Here is a 23,423-nt window from a genome sequence, read left to right as displayed (position 1 = left end):
GAGTTCTGCAACCCCATTTTAGTCAAATTTGAATAGTTGATTACATATTAAATTACAAAGTGCATTTTTTCAATACTTCATCACCGCCATCTTGGATTTAAAAATAATCTAAATCACTTTTTCGTAGTTTTGAAGTCATCCTTAAGCTAGATAATCAAAAATACGACAGCGAAAAAAAAAATATTTTTTTGATTCGATTATCCGAAGTGAAATTTTTCCAAGGCTGCGGATAATCGAGTGTGGACTGTATTTTATTTATCATTTGTTTATAGAATGGTAAGTGAATTTTAATGTGGAAGCGGCAGTTTAAAGATAATTTATAGAGTTTGTTCCATAGACTAATAAAAGACTACCCAGTGGGCTCTGAACCATGACTTTACCTTTTTATGACCCCTCGGCACGGCCGGTTCACTGTCAAAAAATGACAGATCGAAATGTCATCAACTGGCGGCTCTGACTTTTACATGACATTTCGCGGAGTGTTAATGTTTTTGTTTTGATTTAAACAGAACCAATTCCGGATGAAGCCGTTTGATATCGCCTTTGCAGACGCCATCTGGGCCTCGACGTACTGCGCAAACTTCAAAAACCTTCGCACGGCACAGATCTTTGTCGTGAACTGTCAACTTGGCATTCCGAACCCCAGCAATAACGTCGCGGATACTTTTTATCATGCACTTGAATGTTTATTTTCAATAAATTGGTTACGCACATTTTCAACTAAATCTAGTTTTTTTTGTTCATGACAAACTCCTCGCCCTTCTGGATGTTTTTCATCAGCTTCGGAATGGCCTTCTTCATCAGCTCGTTCACCTTGGACAGACCAAGGCTCTTCTCGAGCCTATTCTTGCCCAGCAGCAGCGGCTATGAGAAGGAAGTGGATTTGGGCCAGGGCGAGACCAGAACGGGCTCCGTCACCGGCCTTGGCTTTGAGGACCTCTTGAATGCATTCCGTAAGGGCGGCAATGTTGTTCTTGGGAAGCTCTGGGATGCACTGGGATGATGGTCTCGCCGGAGTGACCTCCGATGACCGGAATGTTGACCCGTCGAAGTCGACACCCTCACCGATGAACGTGTTGGCCCGGATTCAGCGTGGAAATGCCAAACACGCACCTAGTGTCCCAAACTCCAGCCTTGAATAGAGTGTCGCAGGCAATTGGGACCACCGAGTTGACCGGATTTGAGACGATTCCAATCATCCGGCGGTGAGGTCGTGGGCGATCTGTTGAACAGATTTATTTGCTGCCTGATGCCTTCATTGCCTAACAAAACATAAACAAACAAGATGCGCGCGTAATCAGCACAAAACGGAATCGAAAAAGCCAGCGCTGCCAGGTTGATCTGTCATACAAGGGGCGAGCCGATGCGGTTCAACGTAGTACCCGCGGTTCACAGCTTATGAGTCATACTTTTTGGAAAATTTTGTTCGGAGTGTTTAGTCTTTAATTAGTCTATGGTTTGTTCTATAAGCTATTGTGTTTCATATGTTTGTAGGTTCTTTAAAAAAATCTAGATTTTTTTATCAAAGACTACTGAGTTCATGAAGACCACTGACAAAGTAATCCATTAAAAATATATTAGCAATCCCCAACCGAAAGGTTCATCGCTTGATGAACCCTCGCTCAAGTCTTTCAAGTCGCTGCTGTTGGCAGCTTAATTGACTTACATCCAACCACTCTGTCGCAACACAGAGCGATGCTACACAAAACCTATACGCGGTTGATGGTTAAAAGGCCCCTCGAATGTATTGGGGGAAGAAGCGTTCATTCATGAGGGAACCTCGCAGGGGGTGGAAGCAGATACCACTACATCGGAACAGGTGACACACCTTGCCGCGAAGTACCCACACTCTGACATCACGGACATGTGTTGGGGAACAGCGCCGAGCGGTTACGCGGTCTGCTACCTTCATTGTATTAACGGTAACGGCTACGACGAGCTACAAGGCACGGTCAGTCCGGTTTTGTACTCCACGCGCGCGCCAGTATACGTGTGCGTTGAGGTGGATATCTCAGCGAAACTTGAGTCGCAAAGGGGGTGTCTGGTGCTGCTGCCTTTGCTACTTATTCTTTATGTTCGTGCTGGCATCTGCTTCCCACCGTTGTCGCAGCGGTCGTCGTGTCGTGTAAATGCAAGCAAATTCGGAACTTATATCTGGGCGTGCCAAGACAGCGTAAGTTGCGTGAGTCGTGTTGTCAGTATCGTTGCAGCATCCGAAACGTGAAGAATTCCGACGCGTACAGAGAGAGAGAGAGAGTGTGACGGTTCGTACGACGAAGGTGGAAAATGGCGGTGGCCACAGCGCCAAGACGTTCGTAAACAGAACAGAACTAGTAGGCTGTGAAAAGGTGTTGGCGAAGGAAACGCACAAAAGAATCCAAGTGCCGTTTCCAAGAGGAATATCAAGCAAACACAGTTGTGCAATCCAAAAGGAAACCATCCAAGCAATCGACGGCGACAGAACGTAGAGAATTCAATTAGTGAATCACAATCGCAATCGTAGTAGCCCAACCTAGGCGAGACCCGACCAAGGGGGGGTGAGGTAACCATGGCGCGACGGTGAAAGGGTACCTCATCAACTCCATCAACGCCTGCTGGTGAGGGTGTGTGCGCGCGCGGGCAGGATGAGTAACTTCTGGCTGTGCGTGTATCGTAGTGTGCGTCCATTGAGCTATCCAAAGAAAGTTGTTTACCCTCGGACATTCGGACATTCTAGCGCAGAGAGGTCATAGTTCTCTTAATTGCCTCCAATAAACGCGCTCACTCCATTGTCAGCGCCTACTGCGCTCTACTTTTCTGAATGGTTTGTGAGGGAGGGCAGGAAGATTGCAGCAGCAGCGTCGGTGAGCAGGTCATCGAGTTGCGGACGACACGAATTAATTGCTTGCGACGGCGTGTCGTCGTCATGTCGATCGTTCTATATGACTTTGAAATGTTTTCCGCGCCAGGTCATCGGCGAAAACGGGACGGACAGACAGTCGGACGAGTTGAGTTGCGGCAGGAGTGCAAGTGTTTTCATAACACACGTTGATTTCAGGGAGCTGATAGCGTGAAGTAGCTAGTCCCAGCTGGACGGGTGTGGACTTTGGGTGCACTCGTGCGGGTTACCTACCTAGTCTTGGGAAGGGAAGGTTGCAGGTCAAATTGTGTATACAGGGCTTCGTTCTATTAAACTGTAGGCACATTTGCAAAGCAAAGTGTAAGTGAAGAACAGTTTCGTTGAATTATTCATGAGTGAAATTTTATGCCTATTGATTGTATATTCTAGGCGTTGGCTAGAAGAAGAATGAACTAAACGGGAGGATAAAGAAAGTAACGCTATGTAGAATGTAAACTTTATTTGCAAATTTTACAATTCCCATCACACCTCACAAAAATCCATTAGGTCAATGCAAATATTAAAAAAAAAGTTTTCACTCTACTCTCAGCAAATTCAAAAGGGGGAGCAGGCAAAAAAATTGACAAGCCAAAATTTCCACTTCATTGAAAAAATTGTTGGAATACACCCGTGCAGTTGATTTGCGATCATTAGTAAAAAAAAAGATGTGACGAAAAAAATAACAAAAACAAAAAATGCGAAATTCTCTGGTTAGTTTGTAACACGTCGTAACAGCTTCCACCACTTTCGACACTTATTTGATTGAAATTTATTTATTGTTTTCAGTAAAGAACATTCAAACTTTGAATGGACTTATGACGGACAGCTGAACAAATCAAAGCATTTTTCAATTTGATAATTCGTAAATTAATCGAGAACCGATCGAAAAACGGCTCGTTTACAACTCACGCTTAGGAAACTAACCCGAGTATTGTAAATAAAAAAAAAATAATAAATTTTAAGATGACTTTTGGATAAACCCGAACATGCTAAAAATGATTCTAATTGCAGAGGAGTGCATTTTAAATTGATTTTAGCTTAGTGTACTCGAATTTAAATTCTTATTTTTTTAGGTAGAATTACAAACAAACTTTGCCTTTTTTTAAATTATCCATTTATTGTTTCAAACAAGTTTCAGGCTGGCCACTCAAGTCGAGAAATCGGGAAACAATATTTGTAATATTTTGTACAATTTTCAAATTAAAATAAAAAAAAAATAAATAAAAACTGAAATAACAAGCCCTGCTTTAAACATTTCACTGCAATAAGTTTCCAAAATATCTAAAAAGATTTTTTTGGCTCGAAATTAAACTTTTTGCGGTACTGTACATTTGAATCTCACATTTTTTTTTAATCGATCGCAACGAAGAAAAATGCATTTCAAATTGTTTTCAGTCGATTAAACTTCAATTTTCATAAAAATTATGAAGTTTTTTGCCTCCTGAATTTTTAATCCTCTTTTGAAGGGGACGAAATAAACATCCCGAGCAGACGGAAATAACTTGGGAAAGTCAGTTTTTGATATTGTGAGAAGATCGAAATATGTTATTGGGATGATCGGATTAGTTGTTAAAATAACAAAAATCAATAAGAAAGATTTGTTCGAAGAATAACTTAAACTGTTATTATGTTGTTATTGCAATAACAAACCAATAACACAGAAGGAATCATGAAGGAATAACAAGATTTGTTATTTTGTGCGGAGAGGTGGAGCAGCAAAATAACAAAAAATGTTATTGAACTGGTATGTCTCCAGAACAAAAAAAAGTTATTGTTTTGGTTTATTTCTAAATTGCAAATAAACCTGCAGTTGCCATAACTCCTCTGTACTAGTCAGGGTTGCAGAGTCGGGTACCTTCAAGCGACTTTGAATCCATACTTTGAAGACAACTCCGACTCTGGATGCAGGATATGACGTCAACGACGACTTCAGCTCTCCAAAAATACCCGACTTCACAGATTCCGACTCCAAGTAAAAGTTGCTGAAAATTTGCTGAATCCGATGCAGTCTCCAAGGTTTCACTCCAGCTCGAACTTCAACGTCCCCGAGCAGACGGAAATAACTTGGGAATAACATTTTTTGTTATTTGAAAATACTAGCCCAATAACATTATATGTTATTTATAACAAGATTCGTTATTCGTCGTTATAAATTTTTTGTTATTGGATTGTTATTGTAATAACAGACTAATAACATTTTTAGTTATTCTTCGAACAAATCATTGTTATTATTTTTTGTTATTTTAACAACTAATCCGATCATCCCAATAACATTTGGAGATATTCTTCCATAACAAAAAATGTTATTCCAAAGTTGTTTTTGATTTCAACCAATATCAGACCAATAATAAATTTTGTTATGATAACATAAACTGTTATGATACCCTTATGCAAAAATGGATTTTTCAAGAAGATTCCATAACAATTTCTGTTATTTTAACAGTATTTGTTATTGAAATGGCATGAATTTTGTTATTACCGTCTGCCCGGGTCAGCTCCGACTTCCTGGCTCTGTGAAAATAATAACAGTTTTAGTTATTCACACTTCAAAATTTCTCAATAAATAAATCAATTCCGTTAGGGAATATAACAAAATTAAAAAAAAAATGAACTCTCAAAAGTTAACTTTGACGGATCAATTTTAGCTTGAAATCCCATTTCATGGTGAAGTAAATGACCCCGATAAAATTGGTCAAAATTATTTCATAGTTCTAGCCAATTTTAGTAAAATCTCTTAGGAGGTATGTCAAATAATAAAAAAAACCAACTTTCGCAATTTCAACTTTTTAGAATAGTTTAAGCTTAAGGACCCCATTTCATGGCCAAAATAATGACCCCGACGAAAGTAGACATAATTATCCCAGAGATCTAAACATATTTAACAAAAGAAAACATAATAACAGATTGTTCTTTTCCATTTGTGCGATTTATGGTAATTTTATTTCTAAGTCAGTATACCGAACGAATAACAAATTTTGTTATTAGGAGAGTTTTTGAAATGTATAACATTTCCTCTTATTAGCGTGTTATTAAACATTTTCAATATATTATCACTTCAATACCGAATTTTGTTATTTTATCAGAAACTGTTATTATTTTTTCTTCTTGAAGTTGAACTTCAGGATAAAACAATAACACTTTTTGTTATTTTAACAGGATTTGTTATTGAAATGTTATTAATTTTGTTATTACCGTCCCCGAACAGACGGTAATAACTAAATTCATGCCATTTCAATAACAAATACTGTTAAAATAACAAAAAGTGTTATGGAATATTCTTGCAAAATCCATTTTTGCATAAGAGTTTAATAACAGTGTATGTTATCATAATGAAATTTGTTATTGGTCTGATATTGATTGAAAGCCAAACCAACTTTGGAATAACATTTTTTGTTATGGAAGAATACCTCAAACCGTTATTGGGATGATCGGATTAGTTGTTAAAATAACAAAAAATAATAACAAAGATTTGTTCGAGGAATAACTACAATTGTTATAAGTCTGTTATTATAATAACAATTCAATAACAAAAAAATCATAACGACGAATAACAAATCTTGTTATAAATAACATAAAATGTTATTGGCCTAGTATGTTCAAATATCAAAAAATGTTATTCCCAAGTTATTTCCGTCTGCTCGGGTCTGCCCGGGATTTCACATAAAATAAGTGGTAAAACATAAAATCTTTGCAAACTTGATTTTTTCATAAAAAAATTAAAGCAGATAAATCAACATTGATTCAAAAATTCAAAATCAACATTTACATAATTTAACTTTAAACATTTTTCGAGCAAATTTCAAGATATTTTACTTATATCTTTAAAAGAATAATAACAGCAATAATGTTTAATCGTTCTTTGAAACATAATAAAATAAAATCAAGAATTATATTATAAACTCAGTTTTCTTTAACTTTTTGTCTATACCTACGTTTGCCAATATTAAAAAAAAATATTGAAATTTTAAATATTGTCGAGCTTTCGGTTATTTTTCGAAGATTCTTTCTCGAAATGATGAGTGCTTTTTTTTGAGAATTTGGGTATCTGTAGTCCAGTTTCTGTTTTTTTAAATTGTAAATAGTTTGATTTTTTTTTTTTAAATTCATTTAGATTTTTTATGTTGATATTGACCTTTATAAGGAGTTTTTTGTTTGAAATCATTCTTCAGATAAGAAATGTATTCTATTTGAATTTCTGGAAAAGTCGGAAATTGTAACATTAAAAAAAGTTAAAAAATGAAACAGTACAGGATTTCCCCTGAACAAACATTCATGAAACATTTAATTCAAAATGTTTATTAATTTTATCTATGTTTATTAATTTTATCTATGTTTTTGCTGAAATCAGAAAAAAATCCGAAATTCTCTGCAACGAATGTAATTAAATTTGCTCAATTTTAAATTATATCATACTTAGGAACAGGAATTACTTGTTCAATATTTTTTCAAAGTTTATGTCAATATCGGATAAAAAAAATCGGGGGCACATTATTTTTACAAGAAAACTTAAACATTTTAATGGAAATAGAACTTTTTTCATCTCGAAACAGATCTTCCAAATAATTAAACCCGTGGCTTGTAATTCCAATTTTTATACATTTTTTACTGTACTTAAGCAGCATTATTTCATTCACATTTTGTCAAGTTTATTTCCCTCGACAACTGCAATTTTTATGACATGTTCTTGCAAAAAAGAATCAAAATTGCCTATCAATAATTTGTCTGATACCAGAGATGTACACTATACCATACAGACATTTTGACATTTTGAATACTTGATTCCCAGAACTTTTTTTATTTTTCATATCAATTTCTGTCTTTTGTTCATGACACAAAAATCAATCATAAAATAATTTGTAAGTTGGGGACCATCCATAAACCACCATTTGGTTTGAAAAAATCTAAATGTGTACCAAACACCGGCAATAAAGTTATGAGAAATAGTAATTTGAAAATGAAGTCGGTCACAAGAAAGAGTAAAACTTATTTCAAAAATTTAAATGATAAAATGTTCTTTGCCTGGTCACCCCAAAATTAACGATATTCTTCCACTAAGCCTATAGTGCTGTGGAGTTCGCGTGTGACCCATTTTCACGGTAAGCTCCGCTATCACGTGTGTCCATTTCGGCCAGGCAGGTCAGTTACGTCCTTCCCACAAAGTCCATTGTCCTGTCCGGGGTAAATGGTTCAGTGCATTCGCTCGCTTTGTATACGGTTATGTAAGGCAGACTTACCGTTTGATGAGTCAACTTGTTCTAATAGAACAGGGCGGTCATCTTTTGTTTTTCAAACAACTGCTGAAAATACATCTTGATTGTTCTATTGTTGGCAGGTTGTAAACTTTTTGCGCTATAGAAAAGATATTTGAAGTGGAGACAAAAAACTTATCTTATCGGCTTCCCAACCGGGAAACACATTGAGGTAAAAAAAGAATGCAGGTGCTAAATGCAATTTGTCGTTCGGAAACATTTCCCACGCTTCTCACTCGTCAACGGTGATGAAAGGGGCTTCATTGGCCTGCTTCCAGCAGGAGTGGCCGCGATCAAAATATCTCTCGGCAACGGCTCCCTTGGACCCCAGCGCACAGTAGGCCGCTTCAAAACCAACATTCACACAAACCGACTCCCGTTGGCCGTCCAACATGGCCGCCACAAAGCCACTGGTGAAGCTATCCCCGGCACCGGAAACGTTCACAATACGATCCAACACGCGACCCCGGTAGAATCGACACTGCGTTACAGAGCCGGATCCCACCGATTTGTAGTGACCAGTGTCCCCGTTGAAAAACGGAATCTGTTCCGAAGTTCGGCGAATCACCACGACGCCGTACGCGCCCAGCGTGACAATCACGTTGTCCACGTGACGGTTGACGAAACCTCCGAGAAGGCGAACTTCGCGCAGCAACTCGGTCAGTTCGATGTCCTCGACCTGGGTAGTGGCAACCGAGCCGTCGTAGCGCAGGTTCCGAGCAATTTCCCGTAGTTCGTACAGGTTCGGGCTGATGAAGCGGATGGCCTTGGCTGCCAAGGTGGAAGCGTTGAAGGGTTTGGCCGCGAATCGCATGTCCGTGGGTTCGAAGAACACTGCAAAGATACGGGGAAGAAAATAAAGCGCAATTGAAACCTTGACCGTTGTCGTAGTTGGTGGTAGGAGACAGATAGCCGTGTGTGTTTGCTGGCAGGAAACTAATTGTACTTAGAGATTGTTAGTTTTGCATGTGTCGTTCGGTGCTGATTGGTATGAATCATCAATGTGCATTTTACATGGCTCTTTATGCATCCGGTACTGCTGAGTTTCGATTTTTTTTCATGCGTTCATGTACCTTGAATATATTTTTTTAATTTGTCATAATTTCTGCTAAAAATGCAAAAAATCTAGATTTAATATACTATTTGCTTCAAAAAGTTTTATGTGTTCAATTTGTGGTCAATAAATTCATAAATTTTGCAAAGCGTAAAAGTGTCCTATTTTCAAAAAGTTAAGAAATTAGTGATTTAAAAGGTGGTCTATAAATCGAAAACAAACGATTCCAATCAAATATTCACAGCAGTTTTTAAATGTTTTGCCCTAAGTTAAGGAAAAAATGAAACGGAATGCAGGACAAAAACAATAAAATTGTCATTGACCAAAGTTACCATTATATTCATAATTGTCCCATTTCATATTTGATCGTTTCTCTTTTTTGGTAAAATTCATATTCAGTAAACTTCAAAAAGTCAAAAAGTCTAGAGCCCAATCAACAAAATTTTAATTTTTCAGAAAAAAATTTTGCCTTTTAAAAAAGATTGGACAAACCTCTAAAAACAAATCCAAGTCTGTTTGTCCCATCGTTAGAGTTAGAGTAGAAATAAACAAATTTTTCAACTGATGATAGCAACTTTTGGCCGATTCTTATTGCTAAAAAAATCTTTGTAAAATGTGACAATACGGTGGAATCGAGTTAGGTAGGGTACGTTATCCAATAGTGGACCCTCTGAAGGGTTTTTGATGAAAAAATCAATAAAATCCCAATTTCAAACGTGTTGTTGTCTACAAATCTTTTATTTGGCATGTTCAGCATGATTTAAAACTATGTTGACTGACATTGAATTGTACTTATTGCCAAAATAAGTGTTTTGAGTTCGACATCTGAAATCAGACATGGCCACTAGCATTTTCACAACGAAACAGCATATCTATTTTATGATTGAATTAACTATCCAATCATTTTTTGACTGGTTATTTAACTTCAGTAAGTCGAAATAATGTTAATTTAAGGAACTTTACTAAAATAAAGCGAAGAACTGCTCATTTTCAAGCAAAAATTAGGGGGTCCAATATTGGACAACAAAAATCCTAACTTTTCCAAAATTGGCCCCCTGTTAATTTAACCTTCAAAAATGAAGAAAACTGTGTATTTAAGCAAAAGTTTCTCTTAAACATACAATGAATGCTTGTTGTACTCAACCTAATTGTATTTTTTTTTCAATTATGAGCATAAATATAGCTGTTTTCATGTTAAAAGTATCAAAAATGCTGAAGCCGTAAGAAATCATAATTAATAACAAACTATAGTTAATTTTACTTAACTGAAGCATTATAATTAATGTTTGAAATGATATTTTATAAGTATAAATCAATAACAAAACTTTTTTTGAAAATAAACATACGTAGTTGTATCAGCAACTGTAAACAAATCTATTGTTTTGCTTAGGTCAACTATTTATGTAATTGATATGAAAAATGTGCATCAAAATTACTTTTTTTAATCATTTTAATGTTTACAGCTGTTTTTGAAACGTTTTCTATGATCTTTTCGGAAATAAATGTGTTTAAATGTCTGTTAGGTTTTTTGTTGTTTTAAGCCAAATTTGTAAACAAAACATATTTGTTTATGATAGAAAATCCATCTTTTAATCATTATATCTATCATAAGACTTCCACCATGCATCAAAACACCAAATATCGGTTAAATTTGGTATAAAAATAATAGTTTTCCTATAGTGGACCCGGGTCCACAAAACTTTTTTTTTTCAAATGGCTATTTTTCTGCTCAAAAACAAATTACTGATGAAACAAATAATCAAAATTGTTCAAAAGACTTCAGATTTCATTGTTTTGTACAACGGGGTTATGAAAAAGTGCTTAAAATATTGAAAAATTTAGAAAATGCGCGTCGGCTCTACTAGGGGTCCACTAATGATTAAAATACCCTATATGAGAAAAATGAAAATCAATGAGATCAAATCAGCAACATATTTTTTTGGTTCTTCCTAGGGTTCAAAACGACCTCCCACAATTTGAGAGCGTTCAAAGCGATTAAATTTAGTAAGAGAGTTTGTATGATAAAATCTAGTTTTTTGTATTTTAATTTTTATTAGTTTTATTTTTAATTTAATTTATATATAGCGGAAATCGAAAAGTACAATCTCAAAAAATGCCTTTACGATGATCAGACAAAACCCTATAGGGTCATGCTAAACGCGATTTGTATATTTAAATCCAGTTTTGCTTTATAAATTCGATTGAAAATAAAGTTTAAGGGTAATTCTCCGCCAACTCACACAGCAGTCACCCCGATCACTCAAAAAATAAAAAAAAGTATAAAAATTGAAATTACAAGCCATGGTTTCAACATTTTAACATGTATACAGCAATTCCCCACCAAAACAGTATGATTCGAAAAAAAAGTTCTCCGATCGGGCACAAAAATTTTCTGGGGGTTCCTTGGGCAAAATAATTCGACCCGTATTTTTTTGTTTGGCCAATAGGGTGACCTACACCTTTCTAGGGTGGTCCGAAAAATGGCCATTTTCGTCATTTTTCGCAAAAACAACTTTTCATCCGATTTAAGCTGTGTTAGACACAAAAGGAAGGTGATTAGTTTGGCTATTTGGGAAAAATAGTAAGAAGTTTCAAAAATCTAGCTTAACATTTGAAAGCTTAAAATGCTGTTTTGAAGGTTTCGCGACCAAAGAGCCTATGTCTGAAAATATTTCTACCTGATTCCTTGAAAAAATTTACATAACATATAAAAAATGGTGAAGTTATGTTTTCAATTTTGTGAGATACGATTTAAAAAATTGGGTTTTTTCAACGCGCCACGCGCAAAAATAAGAAAATGACGAAACCGGCAAAAATCGTCTATTTTCACTAAAACTGCGATAACTTGAAAATTTCAGCGATGACCTATACTACCCATGTTCGCATAAATGTCCCATATACAAAAACAGTAAGCTGTGGAAAACGCACTTGAAGTTTGTCCCACACATAAGGCTGCGTGTTTCCGTGAAAAAACTGGAATTCCTCCTGATTTCTAGAACAAAGTACTGGATGTTATAGGCTTTTCTGAAAGAGCACACGATTTTGAACCAAACTTCATCATTAACTCAAAAACTATGAAAATGCATATGGGACATTTATGCGATCATGAGCAGTATACATATTATGGTACCAAAAGTTGCGTATTTCAATTCAGTTGGCTTGGAAGGGGGGACTAGAAATAAAATTAGCAATGACCTTTAAAAAATATGGGTAAATATTTGTTGAGAGTTTTTATTATTAATTAATTATCTTCAACTTTGCAGAAGACACCAAATCGATCAGAAAATTCCGATGCTTAATAATGGTCGAAAGCAAATATAAAACTCGATTATCGTCGCCATCGTGCTAACTTGTCGTACGTGCATTCTGGGCCAAATTGAGTTAATAACGCCATTTTGTGCAGCTCACAATGCCTCACCTTTTGACCTTCACAGATCCCCAAAATTCGATTTCAATCCTGAGATATTCAACAAAAACCGAAAAAACTCCGTGCATTTTTGTCACTTTACATATGAAAGTAGTTTCAATCTTGTCGTGCTATCTTGTCACTCCATGAAAATTGATGTAAGTGCGACAAAAGGCCAAAGGGATTTCAAGTCAGAACGCGTTTGACGCACGTACAAGTTAGACTACCGTAAACATGTGTAATTTAACTTGGGACCAACTTCAACTAAACTTCGGGACAATGCACGTATTGATCTGCCAAACAAAACGTTTTTGTTATTGTTTCTATTGCGTGCTTTCGTTTTGGTTTAATCAAGGTTAAAACGCGTTTTTTTTCGGAACGTCAAAATGGCGGGTGCGACACGGTAGCACGACGACGTCGATATGTTAGTTGTACCCTTTTTGAAGGGTTGATACGTTGATTTTCATAACTCATAGGTTATGAGAATTTTAAGTTCTTCAACTGTGTTTATGTTTTTTTTTTCAAAATTTTCAAAATTTCCAAAATGATATGTGTTTTTTTAAATTAAAAACATCGTCCTTCAAAACATAATTTTCGTCAGAATTGTGAAAACAGCAAAAATGCATTTTAAATACAAAAATATTCAACAATCGCCTTGATCAAGATATCCCAAACGACATTTTGAACAAAACACAACGATTGTTGAAAACTATTTGCGGTGTGGGAAAAACTAATTTGCATTTGACCAAACCACACGACACCACACATGTGAACAGACAGAGAAGCAACTAGAAGTAAACACATTGTGCAGTTACACATTAGAAGCTACGAGGCATATGAATAGTTGAGTTGAGGAATGACCTTTCAGCGGATAGACTCGTCACCACAACAATGCAGCGGTTTGGGGTTCGCGGTTTTCGCCTTCAACTTAATTACCGGCAGCACGGGACACACTCGAGAACAATAGTGTCGTACACAATTCGTGTGCGATATAACCTCTCGGGACGGTAAACGGTAAATGGTTGTAAAGGTTCATAAAATAGCAGCAAAAAAGTCACCGATTGAACTTTTGAAAAAGATGTTTTCCATCATGTTCAGCTCATGTAATCGATGCGATGCAAGGTTTGTAGAGCAACCTGGGTCATGACCTAACCTGCTCAACGCGTTGTTGCTGTAGCAGTGGGTCGTTACGCGTGAGTTAACACGTGGTGAACACCGTATCGAACATAATGCAAGTTCGCGCCAAACGGTTCGATATCATCCTTTCTATAAAGAACCCATCACATCGATTACCCTCTGTCAGTATCAATTTGCCAACGTATCCTGCAGCAAGTCTCGTTTCCTCTACAGTTACGACTACCTAACAGAACCATGCTGAAGTACCAGAAAAGGTATCGTTAGCTTCGCGTGCCGCCGTTGAATTAGCGTTAAAATGTGCAATTAGAAAAGTTTTCAAGTGTGGTATGATGAAGCAACAAGTTCTGGAGTGCAATTCGAACAAAAAAAAAATCTCTCAAAAAGTATGCTAAACATGTGTCGTCACGCTTGGATGGTTCCCCTATAAAAAGTGTTCCTTTAGGAAGTGATAAACTTGTTGCGATGAAGTTCCCCCTTTTCGCGAAAAACTGACAATAAAACTGGAAAAAAGCACAAACAAAACAAGAAGAAACTTTCGCAAACTGTGCCACCTCCACCGCGAACCAACAGTGCCCGCCAAATTTGTGAGAACACCTCCACCTCAACATAACCTCAATCTTTTCCCCCTTCCCCCTCGCAGTGAAATTCCCATGATGAAGCGTCGCTCGTTGGCCGGAAATTGCGGCGTCGGGGTGTTTGTGATCGCGCTGGTGACGGTGCTGGTGGCGTTCGCGACGCCCAGCTGGCTCGTCAGCGACTACCGCATTACGGGCGCCAAGCTGGACCGGTTGGGCCTGTGGACGCACTGCTTCCGGTCGCTGCCGGACGTGAACGACGACTACCAGCGGCGGTTCTTCGTGGGGTGCCGCTGGGTGTACGACCCGTTCACCACCGGGTACGACGAGATCCGGGGCTTCCTGATTCCGCGTGAGTATTTTGTGGCAAAAAGAAACGATTGGAGGATTTTTTGCTGATTTTAAGGGAACAGTAAATATCTATTTTATACATTATAAAAAATGTATTGAAAATATTAGCTACGGTTTAAACATTTTGATAAACATAGTATGTTAAAATGCATTCCACACCAGTTTAGTTGTTTTGCAATGATTGATTTTTAAAATATCTTAGTATTGGAGTTTTTTTGCAACTTATCAAAAATTCGAAATATTTTCAAACGATCCCAAACATGCTAAATTTGATTATAAACGCATAAAAAATAATTTCAAGTTGTTAGATTGGACTTCTAACTCCATTAAAATTTTGAAGTTTTCGATTTTTTTTTAAATTGAAAAGTAGTTATTTAAGGTGAAACGGGAAGGCAGCGCCATATTGACATCACGACTCGAGTTTTAGGAAGCAATTTTGTGGAAAATACCATAACTTAAACAAATTGTTTGTTGCATTAATTGAATACAATGATAAGCAATCTTTTGAGTTCAGAAATTGATGAAAGCTTAACAATTTTTTTCCATGAACTGGCGTCCCGTTTCACCTTAAACAGCGTAAAAAAAAACAAAAAAAGAACTTAAAAATACCGTTTACTTACATTTTTTCAAATTTCGAACCAAACGAATCAAAACTGTGTAAAGATGGATTTTCATTTGATTTTAGTTTTTGAAGTGAATTTTTCACAAAATACCGCGTTTAAAAAAAATAATTGCAAAATGGTTATCAAACCGCACAAATTTTTGTAGATATTTTCATTAAACTAGAGTATGATTTAAGGATAAAATGCATAAAATTTCACAAATAGCTACTGTAATTTTTTTAAACATCTTAAGGCTGGTACAAATATTATTTAAAGTCCCCCCCCCCCCCTTCAAAGTTGGCCCGAAAAATCAGAGGGCAAAAAAAAATTTTTTTCAAAAAACTTCTGCATTTCAATCGAAATTCAAGTTTTTTAATTGTTTTCGAAAAATCTTCCACTTTTTGAAAACTAATGATTGCAAAATAGCAAAACTAGTGTAAAATGCATTTTAAAACCCTTTTTTCATTCAAGTGTTGAGATTATGGCATGTCATTTCATATTTTATATTTTTTATTGTATGCCCCCCTCGACCCCGGCCAGAGCCAAGGGATAAAACCCTTAAAACATATTTGCAAAAAAAAAAAAAACATTGGCTTAGTTTATTTATAATGCAAATTTTGAAAATTTTATTGTGTGAATTTTCTGCAACGATTGAGTTTCAAATTATGAAAAATGTTAAGTTTTTACAAAAAAAACATATTATGTGTATTTCATTTTTTTCAGGATTTCAGTAAATTTGAGTTTGTACTGAATAAAGCTAAAATTTTTGCAAAATATGATTTTTTTTTGAATACTCAAATTTTCATAATTTGAACTAAATGTTCAAGTACTAAGTTCAAAGTACATAAAAGTTAGAAAAATCGGAAAATTTTAAATTTTTGAAAATTTTAGTATTCAAAAAACGTAGTTTGTGAAAAATTGAGAATTGCATGGTAAAATTTTCAAACAAGTGCTTTTTTTCACAAAATTCAGCGTTGTTTCATACCCATATCAAACGACACTGAATTTTGAAAATTTTTAAATTTGATTTCTGGAACAATATTTGAAAAGGCGCATAAGCATTTTGGCAGCTGCAATATTCTGCAAATTCCCCGAAGTGTTGAGAGGTTCCTGGAGAGTTCAGCTAATGTTTAGTTAGCACTTCGAGTTTTGTGAAAAAGTTTCCTGAAGCTTGAGAATTAGCAAAATAGTTCAAACGTTAAAGAGCTTGCTTCAGATTTCATACGATAAAATACTTAAATTTTCTCAAAATAACTTTTTTAGGCATTCGAATTTTCAATATGGTTATCAAACGACTTAATTATTTGTATATATTTTGATTATGTTTTATTTTTTAAAGTTAAATACTCAAATACGAAATTTTGTAAAAATACAAATAATAACATAAAAGAATTGAATACATTTTGTGTTAGTTCCACTTTGTTTGAACTGTTTATGTTGATTGTTTAAATAAAAAAAAACTTGCATAGTTTATTTTGCTATGCAAATTACGAAAATTTTATTAATTTAAAAAAGTGAAGTGTGAAAATTTGACTTTTTGCAGTAAGGAATCAAATGCAGTGAAATATTTTGCCACATTTTTCATCATTTGATACCTTTATTTCATTTGAGAGGTAGCAATCAATCTCTCAGAGTCAGAAGATATTTTTTGACATGTCGAACTAAGGAAATACACTCAGTCGCCAGCCAGCGACAAGTTAAGACGTGTTTTGCTCGTGTTGTCATCTCGCGTGCTTGGAAGTTTTTGACAGATGGAGGTGGAGGAATTCTCCGACGAGGAAGATTTTCGTCCCGTCCGCGGGAATCGGAAGCGGAAGAAGTCCAGCGAGGTCACTGGAATCGGCATCGAAGGAGAAAAAGTTGAGAAGACCCTGCTCAACAACAACAAGTTCAGCCCGCTAGCGGATAACAAAAACAACAACAATGCCAGCCCAGCAGGAGGAGGGGACGCCCCGGCGGTTCCACCACCCGGCCAGTCGGCAGGTAAACAAAAGCAACCACCTTTGGTGGTGAAGAACACCACGGATTTTTACAAGCTCGTGGCGATAGTGGAAAGTTGTAAATTAGGTTTTAAACCGATTTACAAACTAACCCGATTTGGAACCAAGGTGACCTGCTTCTCTGTCAAAGATTTTGACAAGTTGCAAGAGCTACTCAAGAAGAAGAAAGTGGAATTCTACACCCACGATCGGTGGAGCGAACGAAATCATCGGGTGGTTCTTCGTGGTTTTCCTGATGAACTGAAACCGGACGAGGTCATGTACCTTCTGAAGAGGGATCTCAAGCTGGACGCGCTGGAGGTGCATGCCATCAAGCGGAAGGAAAAGTCCACCGTGGACGAAATTCCGTACATTGTGGTATTCCCCAAGGGATACACCAATCTGAAGAAGCTCTCTGCAATGAAGGTTGTGGCAAGCACTATCATCCGGTGGGAGGCCTACCGGAACAAGCGGCCGAACGTGACCCAGTGCAGGAACTGCTTGCAGCTGGGTCATGGAACCAGGAACTGTCACCTGAACGGCAGGTGCAACAACTGTGGGGTCCCCACAAGACGGACGAGTGCAAAGTCCAAGAAGCCGAGCCGAAGCGGTGTGCCAACTGCTCTGGAGCCCACGAAGCCACGGACCGCAGCTGCCCTAAGCGTGCGGACTTCATCCGGAGGCGTCAGCAGGCGTCGAAACCGAAACCGCCGGCAAGGAAGGCGGAGAAGCAGAGTCCATCAGTTCCGGCGTTTACGCCGGCGGAGTTCCGGACGGAAAATCCAAGGATCGCCCTCGTCCCGCAGGAAGCAGCCAAGGTGGCCCCCGAGACGGTGGAGCCACGAAGAAGGAAGCCGGGGAGGTACTCTACAGTTCGGCTCAGCTGTGGGGGATTTTCTCCGAGTACATCGGCAGGTTCAAGACCTGCAAGACCCGCTTGGACCAAGTAACCCTCGTCAGTTACATGATCTCCAAGTATGGAATTTAAGGAGTTTTTTTTTTGTTATTATATATTGTTTTACTGATCCTCGGTCCCAATCTGGTCACAGCACCTAAAAGGACCTAATAAAAATAAGTTAAGAAAAAAAAAACTAAGGAAATAACATATAACATTTTTCTACCATGGACCATGTTCCGGATTCACCGGTTCCAGGTGGCCAAAGTGTCCGGATGGTCTCGGACAGTCTTTTGGGGGAAAGTAAGCAACTTCCCAGATCCAGTAGATATTTTTTGACATGTCGGACTATGGGAATCACAGATAACATTTTTCTACCATTAACCATGTTCCGGATTCACCGGTTCCAGGTGGCCAAAGTGTCCGGATGGCCTCGGACAGTCTTTTGAGGGGTAGCAATCAACTTCCCAGAGCCAGTAGATATTTTTTGACATGTCGCATGGCATATTTCCGTGACTTCTAGATTTTGTCCCCCACGGTTGTACTACGGAACCGGTTCCGGAGGTCCCGGGGCTTCCTGAAGTGGTCATTATATGTCGTAAACACATTGGGGCATTTGTTTTTGATAATACTTCAGTTTTTTTACACTAAAACTGCATACTGTAGAAGAAAAATTTTGAGTAACCATAAAGTGACCCCACTGGCCAAAACAAAGGTACCCCAAGGGAATCTGCGATTAATCCGGAACAATCCGAAATTCGGGCCCAACTCAAAAATCATTCGAAACTAGACTAAAAACTGGACCTGCCCTGAAAGTTTCATCAAAATTGGATGAAACGAACCGGAGATATGATTTATTACATTTTAAAATTTTGTTTCTAAGGAAGCATGGCCTTTCGGGTGTTAAATCAAGTGAAATTTTATTCAAAAATTCTCGTCGTTCGATACCCACATTGTAAATTATGAAAATAGAATTGTTTCAAAAAGCTAAAAAACTGGTAAAACTTTTTACTAAATTTTGTGTAACTTGACTCAAAAATAAAAAAACACTATAAATTTTCATAAATTCATCATGAAATCAGGGTTTTAAGAAAAAATAATAATAAAAATAATGAAATAATTCGCATTTTTTTGCATAATAATATTTCTAAAATTTGAAAAAAAAAAAAACTTTGTGAGGTGGGAAGGAGCCATTTTGTGTCATTGGCTCATCCATACAAGACTCCATTGAATTTTGGCAGCTGTCCATACAAAAATGGTACGCTAATATACTAAACTCTATAACTTTTGAAGGAATTTTCTGATCGATTTGGTGCCTTCGGCAAAATTGTAGGTATTGATGAGGACTATTCCAAAAAATTGGTACACGGAAAAAATGAGCCGATTAATAAATTAACTTAGAGAAAAAAAATACCCGGATTCAGTTTTTTTTAAATTTTTTTTTATTCTTTTGGTAAAAAATAAATAACTGCAACTTTCGAACCATAGTGAAGTATGGACAAAAAATGTTGCCGACAAGTTATGATTTTCAAAAAAATGACCAAATTTATTTTTAAGATATAGAAAATTTTAGTCAAACAACATTTGTTTCTTCTGGTTTTAATGTAAAATTCAATTTGCGATCGAAAAGAGCTTCACAGATTTTTTTATGAAGATCACCGTTTGCCAGATATATTCACTTAAAGTTTAATTTTGACTAAAAAAATGTTTTTGTTTTTTTTAATAGTGTACTCTATTTCATTCCAACCTTTTCTCAAACAGTTTTAGCTTCCAAACATTGTGAATGAAACCCATTCAAATTTTTGTAACATCTCGCTATATATGCACACAGTTTTGCGTGTCGGAACTCGGTGTGCTTAGCCTAATCTGTTGTGTACATTTCACGTCACGTCACCATTACAGCGTACGACTCTCTCAACCTACCACAACAGGAAGAGCTTTCAGCTGACACTAACATGCATTCATGTTTTTTTCTGAAATAAAAAAAAACGCTCACATTTTTGACAACCTAATTCCGTGTCGGTCACGGAATAATGGCGGTTCCCGTGACCAATTTTACGAGCCAACGCCTTTCGAGTGATGGCTACTTTTCTAATGTATGGTTTTGTTTGTGTGTTTCGTTACAGCTTTTATGGTCGCGACCCAGTTCTTCTTCACGCTGTGTGCCATCGCGGTCATTCTGGCGATGATCATGGTGCTGTTCTTCTTCCTGTGCGCCGGCCCAGACCAGAAGTTCTTCGTCAAGCTGATTAGGGTAAGATGTTTTAAATTTCAAGTTTAATTAAAGTAATTTAATTTTTTTTGCAGGCCATCGGCTACCTGAACATGGGCGCCTGCATCAGCGGAGCCATCGGCGTAATCGTGTTTGCCGTGTTTGGCAACAAGGACAAGTGGATGCCGGAACATGCCAACAACTGGTTCGGTTGGTCGTTCATACTGGCCTGCATCGGAGTGGTGGCCTGCGGGGTGGCGTCGTCGTTGTTCTTCACGGAAACGCACGTGCAGGCCCGCAAGCGGAGACAGCTCAAAGAGTCGCAGACTCGCTTCCAGATTGACAGCGAAACCAAGGCTTAAGGGCGAGCCCAGCTCATCGAAGATATACGCACACTTTTTTAATATAGCGGAAATCGAAAAGTACAATCTCAAAAAATGCCTTTTATGATGATCAGACAAATCTTTACATGAAAATTTTATCGAAACAGCAACTCTAAATTGTTTCTTGAGCTAGAACAATCGTACTAAACTAATCGTAACACGAATCCGTCCGTTTTACTCTAGAATCTCTAAGTTGACTTATTTTTTACGACATTTTAAACGGTACATTTCACCCCTTTTGAATGTAAATAGAATGTAAGCTTTTCCCCCAGCAAACAAAAAACTCGAAAACATTCCACGAAAACTTTAACCCCTTCTCTTTTTTAAAACTCTAGAATGCCAAATTAGACCAGTTATAGAGGTGTTAATTAAAAGTCACTCAAAAAGAAGAAAAAAGTTCGTTTACTTAACGCACCCACAAAACGTGCTGCTACAACCAATCGTTTGAGTGTTTTTGCATTCCATTTTGTTTTAAATTACAATTTATTATTTTTTTTGTTTCTTTTATTTTACCCCAAAATCGAACTCCTTCTCGAAGGAGTCGAAATGCTGCTGCCTTGAATAAGATAATAAGTGGCCTTGTCACCTCGCGGGATAGCTGGACAAATGGGAGCGAGTGTCGTAAGTTTCCCGATTGGGGGCGAGGGCACACGAAAGGTAACATTTTAGTCTAGCAATATAGTTAAGGTGAAAACTGTATCGTTAGTTTACACTCGAAGTAATAAAGATTTATTGATAGGAAGTTGTGTTTAATGGTTTTTTTTGAGTAAAAATATCACAGCCCCTTAAAAATTTATATAAGGAGTATTTTTTATGTTAATCTAAGCATGACACTTCCTGGTGAGCTATTTATCACTCGATTTCGGATGAAAACTGTTTTCATAAACTCTAATTTAACGCCAAAGTGCTGATATGTTCCCCTGTTTTCAATATTTTAATGATTTTTTTTAAATGCATTTTGTACCAGTCCAGTTGTTCTGCAATCATTGGGTTTTCAAAATGTCTAAGTATTGATGATTTTTCTCGTTGTAAAAAAACTTTTTGCGGTACTGTACATTGGAAATTTACAAAAATCAAAAAAAATTAAATAAGCTAAATATGATTATAAATGCAGGAAGATGCATTTCACATTGTTGATTAGACTTCTGTTTTGATGAAAATTTTAAAGTTTTTTGAAAAAAGTATTTTTTTGCCTCCTAAAAATTTGCATTGGCCTATATAAATAAAAATGAGTCGCTAAAAATTATCTAAGTAAACAAGTTCAAAGCTCAAAAAACTATCATTTTCAAATATAAATACGCGCAAACAATATTGAATTTCTAACATATATTAGGTCATTCCAGCATATGATATTCTATCACACAAATAACTCACATCATAGAAAAATACTTTGTTTTGAAGACTTTATTTTAATAGAAAATTCAGTATTTTTTTGACTCTAGTTTTTAATGACAATTATGAACTCAATGTTAAAAGCTTTACTTTTTAAAAGGTCAATAAAAAGAAAATTTTCCTGATTTCATAGTTTAGAACAAGTTTTTTCTTAATTTTTTTAAATTAATTTTTAAAATATGTTTAATGAAAAAAATCAACAAATTTTACAAAAGTTTAATTTTAAACATCGAAAATCGAACGAATAGTTTTCGAGATATCGTCAGTTTAAAATTATATGCTAATTAGTTGACGCATGGAAAAAAATAATTTTATTCGATTCGTATTCTTTGAGAAACTAATTGCCCGATGTTCCAAGTTCCAAAGAGAGCATTGTAGGATTTTTTCTCAGCTTTTCAAAAAGACGCAAAAAAAAAACAAAATTTATACATTAACCCTCTACGCTCAATTTTTTTTCTCGTGTTAAGGAGGTCATTTCAAGCAACTTTTGGTAGTATTTGGCCTATTCTACCACCTCCTTTCATTACATTTTGCCTATCTGTTTTTCATGTTTTACAGTCACTTTTTCAATTTTTCGTTTTTTCACATTTTTTGCTTTTAAAAATTGCGTAGAGGCATAGTTTGAGACACAACAAAAATTAATGCATACTTTTTTTGACTTAAAATATAGGAAATGTTAGTAAAAAACAAAACCAAAGTTGAACCCTAAATAAATCACATTTTCATAAACATTGGCGAAATCACATAAAACAAGTAAAACTTCCAACCCTAAAATTTTCTAAAATTTTAAGAGTTTTTCTTTCCTATGCTTTTTAAAGATCAAAAATTGGTAGTAAACTGGATTTTTTGCGATATTTTAAATCGAAGCCCGTTTAGAAGCGGGTTTGGGTTAAAGAGGGTTAAAGTAGCTATTATTTGAAAACAGAACATCTTATCAAAAGAATTAAATACCAATTAAATCACGACTACGAATTCAATTTGGTTTTTAGTATTTTTTTGCCAAGATTTTCGATATTTTTTTTTCAAAAAACAGGATTTTTTTTTATCTGAGCGTAGCCTTGGAGCACAGAGTGAAAATTTACGTTCTCAGATATTTTTGAATGTACCGGGTAACAGTAAAATTGTCTAAGAATATTGAATTAAAATTGTGGCTATGCTGTCGCGAACTATGGCTCGAAAGATGTCTTTTTTAGTCCCCTAAAATAAATAAAAAATTATAAAATAAAGGTGCAGGTGGTTATGTTATACATGACCAACATGACAAAGTATTTTGCACAAAGCTATTATCACTTACAGTCCAGACTCGATTA

At 36.3% G+C, this 23,423-nt stretch overlaps 2 protein-coding genes across 5 annotated transcripts in view; one reads left to right on the top strand and one right to left on the bottom strand.

The window, feature by feature from the left end:
• The first annotated feature begins 1,937 nt into the window (after window positions 1–1,937).
• On the top strand, window positions 1,938–21,463 carry LOC6043884. Of its 3 annotated transcripts, none has more exons than XM_038260541.1 (4): window positions 1,938–2,182; window positions 14,365–14,651; window positions 20,253–20,380; window positions 20,434–21,463. In XM_038260541.1, exons 2-4 carry the CDS (start codon window positions 14,375–14,377, stop codon window positions 20,698–20,700), a joined length of 672 nt encoding a protein of 223 aa, XP_038116469.1. In that variant the 5' UTR covers window positions 1,938–2,182; window positions 14,365–14,374; the 3' UTR covers window positions 20,701–21,463. The 3 variants fall into 3 exon arrangements, with proteins under 3 accessions (XP_038116469.1, XP_038116467.1, XP_038116468.1); XM_038260539.1 differs by having other exon boundaries at window positions 2,034–2,173; XM_038260540.1 differs by having other exon boundaries at window positions 2,168–2,264.
• The window catches only part of LOC6048873 (pseudouridine-metabolizing bifunctional protein C1861.05), a 402,385-nt gene continuing 387,144 nt past the window's right edge, over window positions 8,183–23,423 (bottom strand). For both annotated transcript variants that reach the window (XM_038260537.1, XM_038260536.1), the window contains exon 11: window positions 8,183–8,961. In XM_038260537.1, the coding sequence (XP_038116465.1) occupies window positions 8,360–8,961 (602 nt within the window). In that variant the 3' untranslated portion in view covers window positions 8,183–8,359. The remainder of the gene's footprint in view (window positions 8,962–23,423) is intronic.

The sequence above is a fragment of the Culex quinquefasciatus genome, chromosome 3, assembly GCF_015732765.1.
Source record: "Culex quinquefasciatus strain JHB chromosome 3, VPISU_Cqui_1.0_pri_paternal, whole genome shotgun sequence".
NCBI lineage: Eukaryota > Metazoa > Arthropoda > Insecta > Diptera > Culicidae > Culex > Culex quinquefasciatus.
Note: the sequence above shows the minus strand (reverse complement) of the source record. Positions and strands in the feature narration are given on the sequence as shown.